Here is a 15,292-nt window from a genome sequence, read left to right as displayed (position 1 = left end):
CCTATCATTAAAATCATCCATTGTACCTGAAGACTGGAGGATAGCTAATGTAACCCCAATATTTAAAAAGGGCTCCAGCGGCAATCCGAGAAACTACAGACCGGTTAGCCTGACTTCAGTGCCAGGCAAAATAGTGGAAAGTGTTCTAAGCATCAAAATCACAGAATATATAGAAAGACATGGTTTAATGGAACAAAGTCAGCATGACTTCACCCAAGGCAAGTCTTGCCTCACAAATCTGCTTCACTTTTTTGAAGAAGTTAATAAACATGTGGATAAAGGTGACCCAGTAGATGTAGTGTACTTGAAATTTCCGAAGGCGTTTGACAAAGTTCCTCATGAGAGGCTTCTAGGAAAAGTAAAAGTCATGGGATAGGTGGCGATGTCCTTTCATAGATTACAAACTGGCTAAAAGACAGGAAACAGAGTAGGATTAAATGGACAATTTTCTCAGTGGAAGGGAGTGGGCAGTGGAGTGCCGCAGAGATCTGTATTGGGACCCTTACTTTTCAATATATTTATAAATGATCTGGAAAGAAATACGAGTGAGGTAATCAAATTTGCAGATGATACAAAATTGTTCAGAGTAGTTAAATCACAAGCAGATTGTGATAAATTGCAGGAAGACCTTGTGAGACTGGAAAATTGGACTTCGAAATGGCAGATGAAATGTAATGTGGATAAGTGCAAGATGATGCATATAGGGAAAAATAACCCATGCTATAGTTATACAATGTTAGGTTCCATTTTAGGTGCTACCACCCAAGAAAGAGATGTAGGGGTCATAGTGGATAACACATTGAAATTGTCTGTTCAGTGTGCTGCGGCAGTCAAAAAAGCAAACAGAATGTTGGGAATTATTAGAAAGGGAATGGCAAATAAAACAGAAAATGTCATAATGCCTCTGTATCGCTCCATGAATACTGTGTACAATTCTGGTCGCCGCATCTCAAAAAAGATATAATTGCGATGGAGAAGGTACAGAGAAGGGCTACCAAAATCATAAGTGGAATGGAACAGCTCTCCTATGAGGAAAGACTAAAGAGGTTAGGACTTTTCAGCTTGGAGAAGAGGAGGCTGAGGGGGGATACGATAGAGGTGTTTAAAATCATGAGAGGTCTAGAACGTGTAGATGTGAATCGGTTATTTACTCTTTCAGATAACAGACTAGGGGGCACTCCATGAAGTTAGCATGTGGCACATTTAAAACTAATCGGAGAAAGTTCTTTTTTACTCAGTGCACAATTAAACTCTGGAATTTGTTGCCAGAGGATGTGGTTGGTGCAGTTAGTATAGCTGTGTTTAAAAAAGGATTGGATAAGTTCTTGGAGAAGTCCATTACCTGCTATTAATTAAGTAGACTTAGAAAATAGCCAGTGTTCTTACTAGCAACGGTAACACGGAATAGACTTAGTTTTTGGGTACTTGCCAGGTTCTTGTAGCCTGGATTGGCCACTGTTGGAAACAGGATGCTGGGCTTGATAGACCTTTGGTCTGACCCAGTATGGCATGTTCTTATGTTCTTAACTAAATGACTTTGCCTGTAAGATTGTCTTGCACTCTAATCATTTTGGGTCATAGTATCAAGTCTGCTTTACTAGCGTTAACAAATATTAAACTTCACTCAGAACCAGGAGATGCAGTGATCACTGTCTTTTTAGATATGAGCATGGCATTTGATACTATTGACCACTCACTACTTATTAATAGTTTAGCAGAAATTGGCTTTTCAGATGAGACCTTAATATAGTTTACATCTTATTTCGCAGATTGTTCATTCCAAGTAGAGTGGACTGATCAGTTGTCTAATTCTGTCACTATCTTCAGGGGAAACAACAAAAATAGATGTCCAAGGAAATCTTTGCTAAATCTTTATTGGGTGGAGACGTGTTCATTAAAAATACCCGACTCAGGCCGAGTTTCGCCACATTCCAGTGGCTGCCTCAGGGGCTACAAGTAAACATATATAAATATAATAAATCATAAATACATAAAAAATCATAAAATGATTAAAATAACTAAAAAACAGACTAATTACTTACATACAATTAAAAATAATTAAATAAAAACAAAGATTAAGAACCTCACATAGAAACACAATGTTAGAACAGATGTACCATAAAACAGATCACGTATGTTGGGAAAGGAGCATATGAGTAACATCGTAAATATTCATAAGAGACCTATATATATAAATTATTCAAAAAAACTAAATATTTTTAATACCTTGAATTTGAAAACACTGATAGTCACAATGGAATTCAAAATGTCATCCGCAGTATAGACATATCTGTAAAAGTCATAACACTAATTTGAATGTGTTCAAAAAACAGGAGAAAGAATGAAAAATTGTTTAACTTGGAATGTGAAAATGACACACCTTATATGAAGTAAGTATTGCTTAAACATCTGTTGGTTCCATTCACTAATGGTTCCACATACTGCAGGCGATTCAAAAAAATGTGTTGATATATTTCTGATATAATCATGCCAAATATTGAACAAACTGTAATGATTATATCAGAAATATATCAACGCATTTTTTAAGGTGTATCATTTTCACATTCCAAGTAAAACAATTTTTCATTCTTAATTTTTCATTCTTAATAATCTAGACCCCAAGGACCCCAACAACTTCTGCCCGATCTCCAATCTTCCATTTATTGCCAAGATCATGGAAAAGCTGGTCAACACTCAACTCTAACTACATTGAAGATCACAAAATACTGTACCCCTCCCAATATGGATTCCGTAAAGCTTTAAGCACGGAAACTCTACTCATATGCCTGACAGACCATATCATCATGGGTCTAGACAAAGGCCAATCCTTTCTACTTATTCTCTTAGATCTTTCGGCCGCATTTGACACCGTTAACCACTCCATCCTCCTCAATCAACTGGCAAACATAGGAATTACAGGAACTGCACTATCATGGTTCAATACATTCCTCAGCCATAGAGGCTATAAGGTCAAAATCCATAATAAAGAATCCTCCCGCTATACTTCATCTTTAGGAGTTCCTCAGGGCTCCTCCCTTTCTCCTACACTCTTTAATATATACCTTCTTCCGCTTTGCCAACTGCTAACCCACTTGAAACTAACTCACTTCCTATACGCCGACGATGTGCAGATCTTGATCCCCATTAAAGAAACCATCACCAAAACTCTTGAATTTTGGGAAATCTGCCTTCAAGAAATCAATCTCCTTCTCACTAGTCTAAATCTGATATTAAATACTGCTAAGACGGAACTTCTTATCTCACCAGAAAATAGTAACCCCTCTCCGTGTCTTCCAACCAACCCACTTGCTACCCAAACAAGGGACTTAATAATAATTATCGACAACCATCTTAACTTAAAATCCTTCATCAAACAAACAACAAAAGATGGTTTCTATAAACTACAGGTTCTGAAAAGAATCAAACCTCTCCTTCACGTGCGAGACTTCAGAACGGTCCTTCAAGTAGTTATCTTTTCTAAGATAGACTATTGTAATTCTATCTTACTTGGTCTCCCTTCCACATCCATTAAACCCCTTCAGATGCTCCAGAACTCTGCTGCGAGAATTCTGACTAACACCAGGAGAAGAGATCACATCTCTCCCACTCTCAAGAACTTACACTGGCTGCCAATACACTTTAGAATTATCCACAAATCCATCACCATCATCTACAAAGCTATTCATCACCATGCTATGCTTGATCTACAAATCCCACTCAGACGACACACATCCACTAGACCCATCAGAGAAGCCTACAGAGGATCACTCCTCGTTCCCCAAACCAAAACCACTCACCATTTAACTTTCAGAGACCAAGCCTTCTCCACAGCCGGACCTTCACTATGGAATTCTATTCCCCCGGATCTGAGACAAGAACCATGCCTACCTACATTCAGAAAAAGGCTTAAGACATGGCTATTTAAGCAAGCCTTCCCAGATCCCAATTGAATGACAGCAATATCTTATAAGAGACTTCACAATATAATGTAAATAGCTAATCCTAACTGCTCGGTTATCTTGCTCTAATTCTCTCCCCAGTTATATAAACCTTGTTGTAATGTAACTTTATGACCTCTTTGCACTTGTTAATGTTTCGTTTCTGCGTTCACACCCCCTTGTTATATGTAAACCAGCATGATGTGATTTTTAATCACGAATGCTGGTATAGAAAAACTCTAAATAAATAGTGTTATGACTTTTACAGATATGTCTATACTGCGGATGACATTTTGAATTCCATTGTGACTCTATCAGTGTTTTCAAATTCAAGGTATTAAAAATATTTTGTTTTTTTGAATAATTTATATATATATATATAGGTCTCTTGTGAATATTTACGATGTTACTCATATGCTCCTTTCCCAACATACGTGATCTGTTTTATGGTATATCTGTTCTATCATTGTGTTTCTATGTGAGGTTCTTAATCTTTGTTTTTATTTAATTATTTTTAATTGTATGTAAGTAATTAGTCTGTTTTTTAGTTATCATTTTAATCATTTTATGATTTTTTATGTATTTATGATTTATTCTATTTATATATGTTTACTTATAGCCCCTGAGGCAGCCACTGGAATGTGGCAAAACTCGGCCTGAGTCGGGCATTTTTAATGAACACGTCTCCACCCAATAAAGATTTGGCAAAGATTTCCTTGGGCATCTATTTCTTTGTTGTTTCCTCACGGCTTTGTTAGATCGCCTGCCTTGCTGTTTTTTTGGGTCCGTCACTGTCTTCAGGGGTCCCTCAAGGTTCCATAATCTCCCAACTACTTGACATTTTTCTATCTCCATTGGCCACTCTTATTCAAGATTATGGGTGCTGACCTTCATTTATGCTAATAACATCCAAATCACCACATACGTTAAGACCGGCTCTTCTTTTGATCTCACTAATCTCAGTGAGGTCGATTTTAAGACCCTCGAGTCCATGTGCACACTGTTCCTGGCATGCTCACATGGACGCAGCTATTTTATAACGTGCGCGTGTGTTATAAAATAGGATATCCGTGCACAAATGCATGGCAGATTTTAACATGCATGTGCGGGCGGATGGCCTGCTCTACACGTGGGGGGAGGGGGTGCAATTTTAAAAGGCCATGCGCGCCAACGGGAGTAGGGCTTCCTCAGTTTCCTCCCAATCTGCTCCAATTAAGGGGCGGGCTGGGAGGGAACTTCATTATACCCCTACCTAACCTTCCTACCCTTTGCCCTCTCCTCCCTGACCCCTAATCCCTTCCTAGCTGCTTACTTTATTTTTTTGTTCAATTATTTACTGCTCCTCGGGAGCAGAAGTAATCACGCGGCAGCCGGCTGCTGGCACGTGCTTTCCCGGGACAGCATCCAATGGCACTGTCCCGACCCATCCCCTCCCCGCCCAGACCATGTCCCCAGCCTGCCTCTTTGGAGAGGCCTGGTACTTCGGCACGTAACAGGGTTTACACTCGTGGCCAGGAACTTCCTAAAATTCACTCAGCGCGCACAAGGCCCGGCCACACACTTAACCCCCTGTGTTTACATGCGGGCTTCTGAAAATTAGTCCAAATGCCTGTTTGGACTGTTGCATCCTGGCTATCCGACCATCAATTAGGTCGTTAACTGGATAAGTTGGCAGGGATATTCAGCAGGATAAATATCCCGTTGAATATACTTGCCTAAAGTTATCAGATAACTTTCATGCCTAAATGGCTATATCCAGTTAAGTAGCAGAAAAAAACCCCTTGCAGGTCTGCAGGCCCAGTCGCCCACACCACTAAAAAAAAATTAAAACAATGTGGGCAATAATACCAGATTTCCTAGCGTGTAGCAGATGGACTCAGAACAAATGGGTATAGTGTGCTCGTGCTAGCAGTTGGAGACTGATCTGATGTCAGCACGTGGTACATATACCCCTGCAGGAAGTGCAGCAACTCAGTAATTTCCGTCTCCAAAGCAGTTTGGAGTTACCTCACACTCGCTGAGCGTTTTTCCAAATTCTAACGACTAAATTCATAGAAGAATCCTACCTGAAGACGAGCCCCGCACTCCTGCGGTGATACCCTCGGGTCCCTCCCCCAGTTGAGTTTCCCGAGGTGATTTCCGTGGTCCCTCGGAGGTACGAGCCTTGGTCCAGTGGCCGACTCGCGGCAGGGACCTAGCCCCCGAGTGAGAAGGGCTCGGGCGCGGCCTAGAGGCAGCGGGTGCACTTCCTCGAGCGCGGCGGTAACGGTAATCACCCTCTCCCCCCGCAGCTGAAGACCGCCCGGGTCGCAGCTGGGAAGCGCCGAAGATCAGATAAGGCGTACATCTTTACTTACTGGTCTCCGAGGAAGCGAGGATTAGCGGGGTCTGCCTGCGTGGCAGCCTGCCAAGGAGGTCGCCTTTGCCTGCCTGCTCGCCGTCGCCATCTGCCCTGGTTCGCCGCCTCGCTCTAGCGCTAAGACAGACTAAGCGCACGTTGCTAGGCGCACGTTGCTTGGGCGCACGTTGCTTGGGCGCACGCTGATAGGCGCACATTCATAGGCGCCCATTAGTAGGCGCACATCTTTCGGGCATATTACAAGGTGCATACTTCGGCTGGGAGCGCATCGGCGCATAGAGATATCAGACGCGATGGAGCGTAGGAGAGCCCATGCGTCCACAGAGCCAGCACCTCCAGAATCAGGCATAAGAGCTCTAGGCCTCTGCTCAGCATGCCACCTCAGAGCCACACAGAGCGAGGAAGCAGACTCCCTATGTGCCCAATGTGAGGAGGCCTTGGGAGTTCCAGGCCAGGGCCGGTCCCAGCCCAGCGTAATTGCTAGTTCCTCAGGGAATACCCCGGACCTAGCAGGCCGCGGTGAGCAGCCAGGGAACCCTAGCGACCTGGTGCCCCTAAGGCTAGAACCTGCTTCGCTCTCCTGGGTGGACTTGTTCAAGGGGATTCACGCCTTTGTCAAGATGCAGTCTGATCCCCGAACGGACCCGTACGTACCGGATGACCCTGCCTCCAGACCCTCAAGGCCTAGGCACGGCCAGCCACTCGGAAGCCCCACTTATGGGGATTCAGATTGCTCTGAGGAAGAAGGCGAGCTCCCCGAGGAGGGAGAACTTCCCTCGGGGATAGAGCCGTATCGAACCCTGAGACGCTTCTTTCTTAAAGAGGATCTCCCAGACCTGTTCTCTCAATGCCTGTCGGAGCTGGCTATCCCGGGCCAAGGCACCCCAGGGGAACCTAGAACGAACCCCCTGCTAAGAGGGCCTGCGTCAAACGGCTCACCATTTTCCCCTCCTACAAGCAGCACAGCAGCTAATCGATCTGGAATGGAATGCGCCGGAGGCCTCATTCAAAGGGGTCGGGCCTTGTCTAGCATGTACCCCCTGGACCCGGCAACCAAGGAGCTGCTGGCGTGCCCCAAGGTAGACGCCATAGTTTGCGCAATTGTGAAGCACACCACCATTCCGGTGGAGGGAGGGGCGGCCCTCAAGGATGCACATGACCGGCGCATGGACGCCATTCTGAAACAAGCCTTTGAGGTGGCAGCCATGTCCCTACGAATTGCGACCTGCTGCACCGTGGTGACGCGTTCCTGTTTATCGCAAGCCAGGAACACCACCCCGGGAGAAGAAATGGAGTCAGCCCTCTCTTTCCTCACTGACGCGGCCTCCGACCTAGTCCGTACGGCAGCCAAGGGAGTGTCATTCTCAGTGGCAGCCAGGAGACAGCTCTGGCTATGAAATTGGTCAGCCGACTCCTCCTCCAAGACGCGCCTTACAAGAATGCCCTTTAAGGGATCCCTCCTGTTCGGCAGCAACCTCGAAAAACTGGCTAACAAATGGGGCGCCTCTCCATTACCCCGTCTACCAGAACACAAGTCAAGGAGGAACCTGCGCCCTTTTCCTAGGCCATCCAGGGGTAGAAGCTCTCAGCGCTTCAACCCTTATAGGACTCGCTACCAAGCACCTCGTTCTCAGACCAGGAACCAGTCCTTTCGTACCAGGCACAACAAGCGGGGAACAGGCTCAGGTTCGGGTCCTGGCCGCACCCCACAATGAGAATCAGCCGACCCGTCTGGGGGAAGAAGCCATATGGGGCAGGCTAACCCTATTCTACCGCAGGTGGGTCGAGATTACTTCGGACCAGTGGGTCCTCGCCATTGTCCGGGAAGGGTATTACCTGGACTTCCTTCATCTCCCTCCGGACAAGTTTGTGGAATCTCCTTGTGTTGCCCCTCAAGAGAGCGGCGCTGGAAGCTACCTTGGGAAGGCTCCTGTCCCTAAAAGCCATAATCCCAGTGCCTGCATGGGAGATAAATTCTGGGCATTACTCCATTTATTTCATCGTGCCCAAGAAGGGGGGCACCTTCAGACCTGTCCTGGACCTCAAGTCGGTCAACCGGCACTTAAGGGTCCCAGGATTTCACATGGAAACCCTGTGGTCAGTCCGAAGTGCAATACAGCCAGGTGAGTATCTCACATCCCTGGATCTGTCAGAAGCCTACTTGCATATCCCAATCCATCGGGATCATCAGCGCTACTTACGCTTCAAAGTCCTGGGACAACACTTTCAGTTCCGGGCTCTACCCTTCGGGTTAGCCACCGCGCCACGGACCTTTACCAAGGTAATAGTAGTGGTGGCGGCGTCACTCAGGAAGGAAGGAATTCTCATCCATCCCTACCTAGACGATTGGCTGATCAGGGCAAAGTCACCGGAGGAGAGCCACCAGGCAACCAACAGAGTCATATCTCTTCTGGAAAGCCTAGGATGGGTAGTCAACACAAACAAGAGTTCCCTACAGCCTTCGCAATCGCTGGAATACCTTGGAGTCCGATTCGACACCCAGGGAGACAAAGTCAGCCTGACCTCCAAGAGGAAATCAAAACTCCAGAATCGTTTGCAGACTTTGCTGAGCGCTACCCGGCCCACAGCTTGGGATTACCTGCAGGTCCTCGGCCTAATGGCCTCCACTCTGGAAGTGGTACCATGGGCGCGGGCTCATATGAGACCGTTACAACGCGCCCTCCTATCTCGGTGGAACCCACGATTACAGAACTACACTGTGCATCTACCTCTACCGGCCAGAGTACGGCATCAGTTACGGTGGTGGCTGCAGCCCGGCCACATGAGCCGGGGGTCAAAAATGTCCTCTCCAACCTGGACCCTGCTCACTACAGATGCCAGCCTGAGCGGCTGGGGAGCACACTGCGAAGAACTAACCGCCCAAGGGCGGTGGAACAGAGAAGAGTCGGGGTGGAACATCAACCGATTAGAGGCACGGGCAGTCAGGTTAGCATGCCTGCGATTTGCCCACAGACTTCGCAACAGAGCAGTCAGAGTGATGTCGGACAATGCCACCACGGTGGCATACATCAACCGACAGGGTGGAACCAGAAGCCGACAGGTATCCTTAGAAATAGCCCCCCTGATGGCTTGGGCGGAAGCAAATCTCCAGGACATCTCCGCCGTCCACATCGCCGGGAAGGACAACGCCACGGCAGACTTCCTCAGCAGAGAAAGCCTAAACCCAGGGGAATGGCAGCTGTCGTCCACGGCCTTCCAGATGATCATGGATCAGTGGGGGACGCCGGGCATGGACCTACTAGCGGACAGGTCCAAAACTCAAGTACCCAGATATTTCAGTCGCAGGCGAGATCCTCTATCCCAGGGGATCGACGCCCTGGTACAGCCATGGCGTCAGGGGATCCTGCTATATGCCTTTCCCCCATGGCCCCTGCTGGGCGCCATTATACACAAGATTCAGCGGCACAGAGGCCTAGTTCTTCTGGTGGCCCCGGACTGGCCAAGAAGACCCTGGTACGCAGACATGAGAAGACTATTGGCAGGGGATCCTCTACCCCTGCCCCCTCACAGAGACCTGCTGCGGCAAGGTCCCATCCTCTACGGGGATCCAGCTCAATTCTCTCTTACGGTCTGGCTATTGAGAGGGCTAGACTGAAGAAAAGGGGATACTCTGGGCCGGTAATAGATACACTCCTCCGTTCTAAAACAAGTCCGTGCACGCAAGTTCTCCACATCACTAACTTATATAAAGATCTGGAGAGTATTTGAAGCCTGGTGCGAAACTCGCAGCACCAATCCACATGCCGCTAAAATCCCCACCATTTTGGATTTCCTGCAAGATGGGCTTCAGAAGGGTCTGTCCCTCAATTCAATCAAGGTTCAGGTGGCAGCACTATCCTGCTACGGCCCCAGGAGTGACGGCAACAGCATTGCCACACACCCAGACGTTTCACGTTTCCTGAAAGGAGTCAAACACATTCGCCCGCCACTGAAGTGGCCAGTGCCCCTGTGGAACCTCAACCTAGTTTTGGAATTCCTAGCGGGACCCGCCTTCAGACCCCTCCGAGGCCTGCCCTCCGTTTGTTAACCTTGAAGATGGTGTTCTTGCTGGCCGTATGCTCAGCACGCCGCATCTCAGAGCTACAAGCACTGTCCTGCCGCGATCCGTTTCTCAGGATCACCCCAGGGGCTATCCATCTTTGCACGGTTCCTTCCTTCTTACCCAAGGTAGTCTCGCACTTCCACCTCAACCAAACCATATCCTTGCCAACCACGGAAGGTTTGAAGAAGTCGGAAGAAGGTCGAATACTGCGCCATCTCGACATCGGCAGGCTGCTGTCCAGATACCTGGAAATGTCGGAAGCAGTACGAAAGACGGACCACCTGTTCGGGCGGGAAGAAGCAAGGGGAAGCGGCCTCGCGGGTAACCATTGCCCGCTGGATCAAAGAAGTTATCAAGGCGGCCTACGTAGAAGCGGGAAAACCACCACCTCTACGGGTCAAGGCTCACTCTACCAGAGCTCAAGCGGCCTCCTGGGCAGAAACTAGGATGCTGTCGCCTGCAGAGATATGTAAAGCGGCAACGTGGTCCTCCCTCCATACCGTCTCAAGATTCTACCGTCTGGATGTCCAGGCCAGGGAGGACACAGCATTTGCAAGTGCAAACCTAAACGGACCTCGGGCAGCCTCCCACCTAGTCCGGGAGTAGCTTTTGTACATCCCATTTGTTCTGAGTTCATCTGCTACATGCTAGGAAATGGAGAGATTACTTACCTGATAATCTCGTTTTCCTTAGTGTAGGCAGATGGACTCAGCATCCCACCCGGCTGCCGATACACATGGGAATTCACCGACTCAAGGTAAGCCATGTTTTCTTACATAGGGCATCCACCCTGCCGGGTGTCGACGCCTTCCGGTTGAGAACACTGGCGGTCTCCAGCTACTATCAATCGGTCAGGTTAATCATGTTTGGTTAATCAATCGGTCAGTCACACATATATCCATGAAGCTTTTGCAAGGAAGATTACTGAGTTGCTGCACTTCCTGCAGGGGTATATGTACCATGTGCTGACGTCAGATCCGTCTCCAACTGCTAGCACGAGCACACTATACCCATTTGTTCTGAGTCCATCTGCCTACACTAAGGAAAACGAGATTATCAGGTAAGTAATCTCTCCATTCCCTCTTTTCTCTCCCACCGCCCCCCCCCCCCCCCCATTACAAGAAAGTTAAGAACATAAGAAATTGCCATGCTGGTCAGACCAAAGGTCGATCAAGCCCAGCATCCTGTTTGCAACAGAGGCCAAACCAGGCCACAACAACCTGACAAGTACCCAAAAACTAAGTCTATTCCAAGTTACTGTTGCTAGTAATAGCACTGGCTATTTTCTAAGTCAACTTAATAGCAGGTAATGGACTTCTCCTCCAAGAATTTATCCAATCCTTTTTTAAACATAGCTATACTAACTGCACTAACCACATCCTCTGGCAACAAATTCCAGAGTTTAATTGTGCATTGAGTGAAAAAGTACTTTCTCCGATTAGTTTTAAATGTGCCACATGCTAACTTCATGGAGTGCCCCCTAGTCTTTCTATTATCTGAAAGAGTAAATAACCGATTCACATCTACCCATTCTAGACCTCTCATGATTTTAAACATCTCTATCATATCCCCCCTCAGCCATCTCTTCTCCAAGCTGAAAAGTCCTAACCTCTTTAGTCTTTCTTCATAGGGGAGCTGTTCCATTCCCCTTATCATTTTGGTCGCCCTTCTCTGTACCTTCTCCATCGCAATTATATCTTTTTTTGAGATGTGGCGACCAGAATTGTACACAGTATTCAAGGTGCGGTCTCACCATGGAGCGATACAGAGGCATTATGACATTTTCCGTTTTATTCACCATTCCCTTTCTAATAATTCCCAACATTCTGTTTGCTTTTTTGACTGCCGCAGCACACTGAACAGACGATTTCAATGTGTTATCCACTATGACGCCTAGATCTTTCTTGGGTGGTAGCACCTAAAATGGAACCTAACATTGTATAACTATAGCATGAGTTATTTTTCCTTATATGTATCACCTTGCACTTATCCACATTAAATTTCATCTTCCATTTCGATGCCCAATTTTCTAGTCTCACAAGGTCTTCCTGCAATTTATCACAATCTGCTTGTGATTTAACTACTCTGAACAATTTTGTATCATTCGCAAATTTGATAACCTCACTCGTCGTATTCCTTTCCTGTCATTTATATATATATATATTGAAAAGCACCGGTCCAAGTACAGACAGATCTCTGAGCACTCCACTGTTTACCCTTTTCCACTGAGAAAATTGACCATTTAATCCAATCTATTGGCTCAAGGAGCCTTCCCGTTCCCCCAGCAGATTCTGAAAATAAATGTGGCCTCCAGGCACATTCTTAATCCCCAATCTCCTGCCTGAGCCTTTCTGTCTACAGCCTCCTGCCCTAGCCGGCACCACCCCCAAACCCCCAGGCTGCTGGGAGCATGGAACAATCAGTATCTAGTATTGCTTTGACGACAACACTGGTAGCATTGCTGTTGGATAATACTCTGAAAAAATACCCCTTTACAGGTAAACAACTTTGCTTTATTTAGTATACCCCTGCATATTGGGTCTGGTTTTTGTTTAAGAACATAAGAAATTGCCATGCTGGCACAGACCAAGGGTCCATCAAGCCCAGCATCCTGTTTCCAACAGAGGCCAAAAACCAGGCCACAAGAACCTGGCAATTACCCAAACACTAAGAAGAACACATGCTACTGATGCAATTAATAGCAGTGGCTATTCCCTAAGTATAATTGATTAATAGCCATTAATGGACTTCTCCTCCAAGAACTTATCCAAACCTTTTTTGAACCCAGCTACACTAACTGCACTAACTACCTTCTCTGGCAACAAATTCCAGAGCTTTATTGTGCGTTGAGTGAAAAAGAATTTTCTCCGATTAGTCTTAAATGTGTTACTTGCTAACTTCATGGAATGCCCCCTAGTCCTATTATTCTAAAGTGTTTAGAGGAATGACGCTCAGTTTCTGCCCTCTAATCTCTGCTTAAAATCTTTGAATTGAATTTAATTGAACCCAATAGAAATCCAAAAGAATATGCACATTCTCCATTTATTTGGGGGTTTTTTCTTTCTCTTTCATCTTGTATAATATGCTAGGATTCACTAGTACTTTACCAATACATATTGTGCCAGTGGATAAACCCTTTAGGTAAGAGTACACTTCTCTAGATGAGTAGAGGACCTGGGGTATTGCATGTTCTGATAGTTTATAGCTTTGATTGTAGCATTGGAAAGGTATACTCCTTATAAACTGGTGCAAGGATTGTAAAGAAATAGTATATTAAAATCTCATCTATTTTGTATAAATGAAAACCGCCTTCTCACTGAATCCATTCTTGCGTCCTTTTGTAGGGTCCCAAGAGGAACGTAAGCATCTCAGATATGATATTCTTAATAAAGTTCTGGATTTCAATGTTATTGTGACCACGTAAGTACTATAATTACCACGAGAAAGCAAATGCTATAAACAGTGTTCTGCTGACATCTAGTGAGACATAGAGAGATTACGCTGAATAAACCCTTATTGGCTAGAACAGTGGTTCTCAAACTTTTTTTTGGCCGGGACACACCTGACAGATGGTTCTCACATGTGTGACACACTGAATATGTGACCATCACGGGGCTAAATGTAAACATGCAATCTGCATCCACAGGAATCCCCTCAACCCCCAGCAATGAGTACAGAGCAGATCTAGGGCATTACCCTGTACAACTCGCCATACAAAAATATATTCTGGTTCTGATGACATCTCAGTAAAAGCAAAACAAACTCCCTTTACTACCAGGCACAATAGCCTTCCTTATGAAAAGACAGTAATTTACCACTAATGCATATCTTATTGAGAAAATTCAACAAATAAGATTGATACAAATGCCTACATGCTAGTAAAATACCTCACCTCAGTCACGCACCCTTCACCAAGTACAGAAAAACCACAAATTATAAATATGGAGACAGAAACTGGAATGGAAAACCAAAAAAGCCACACTGCATGCAGTGCGAACCTGGAGAAATGGAAAGAGAAATATAGCACCTAACAGACTCTCAGGATTTGCAATAATGCACACAAGCTAACCCGCACAAAGTTGCACCTGTATTATGGAACACAAACAGTAACAACCCTTTCTAAGAAATACAACTATTAAACCAGGCCCTAAACACTAATATATTTCCTATTGGGAAAACAGAATAAGCCAAGCTGCTATACAGAAATAATTGTAAAGCTATACTAAACATGTTACAGAACAGCTTCTGAACAGAATAATATCCAACAATTAAAACCTCATAAAAATTATTAAAACATGTCCAAATATCAATAAAATACTTCAAAACAGCAGACATTGCATAATACCCAATAATTAAAATGGCAGTCAATCAAGAAAAATACATTTTAAAGAGCTACCTTTACTTACCCTCTCCAGCAACTCTCCTACTCCTTTCCCTTCCAGGCCAATAGCAATCACCAGAAGCAGCAGGGGCTGCTGAAGCTCTGTCCTCACAATCCTTTTCCTTAGCGCCCACAACCAGTCGCTCGCGCTCTCTCTCACACACACACACACACACACACACACACACACCCCTCCATTTAGACCCCACGACCAGTCTCTGTCTCTTTCACACCAGTCATCTTCCTGACCAGTCTTCCTCTCACATGCGCACACTAGTCATCTTCCTGACCAGTCTCTCTCTCAATCACACTCATGCTCTCTTATATACAAGCTCTCAATCACACACACATGCTCTTGCATCCATTCACACCAGCTCTCACTCAGGCACCGATTCACACCCAGGCTTCCATTCACACAAGCTGTCACCCAGGCATCCATTCACATCAGCTCTCACCCTGACACCCATTAACACCCACACAAAGCTGTCACCCATTCACACCCACAGACATAAGCTCTCACCCAAGCACCATTCACACCCACACACACAAGC

At 45.8% G+C, this 15,292-nt stretch overlaps 1 protein-coding gene across 1 annotated transcript in view; it reads left to right on the top strand.

Moving 5' to 3' along the window:
• Positions 1–15,292, top strand: part of SMARCAD1 (SWI/SNF-related, matrix-associated actin-dependent regulator of chromatin, subfamily a, containing DEAD/H box 1) — a 470,565-nt gene that overhangs the window by 316,613 nt on the left and 138,660 nt on the right. The window contains exon 14 of the mRNA XM_029597690.1: positions 13,705–13,780. Within this exon, the coding sequence (XP_029453550.1) occupies positions 13,705–13,780 (76 nt within the window). The remainder of the gene's footprint in view (positions 1–13,704; positions 13,781–15,292) is intronic.

Source organism: Rhinatrema bivittatum, chromosome 1 (assembly GCF_901001135.1).
Source record: "Rhinatrema bivittatum chromosome 1, aRhiBiv1.1, whole genome shotgun sequence".
Taxonomy (NCBI): Eukaryota; Metazoa; Chordata; class Amphibia; order Gymnophiona; family Rhinatrematidae; genus Rhinatrema; species Rhinatrema bivittatum.
This window is presented reverse-complemented; position numbering and strand designations above follow the sequence as displayed.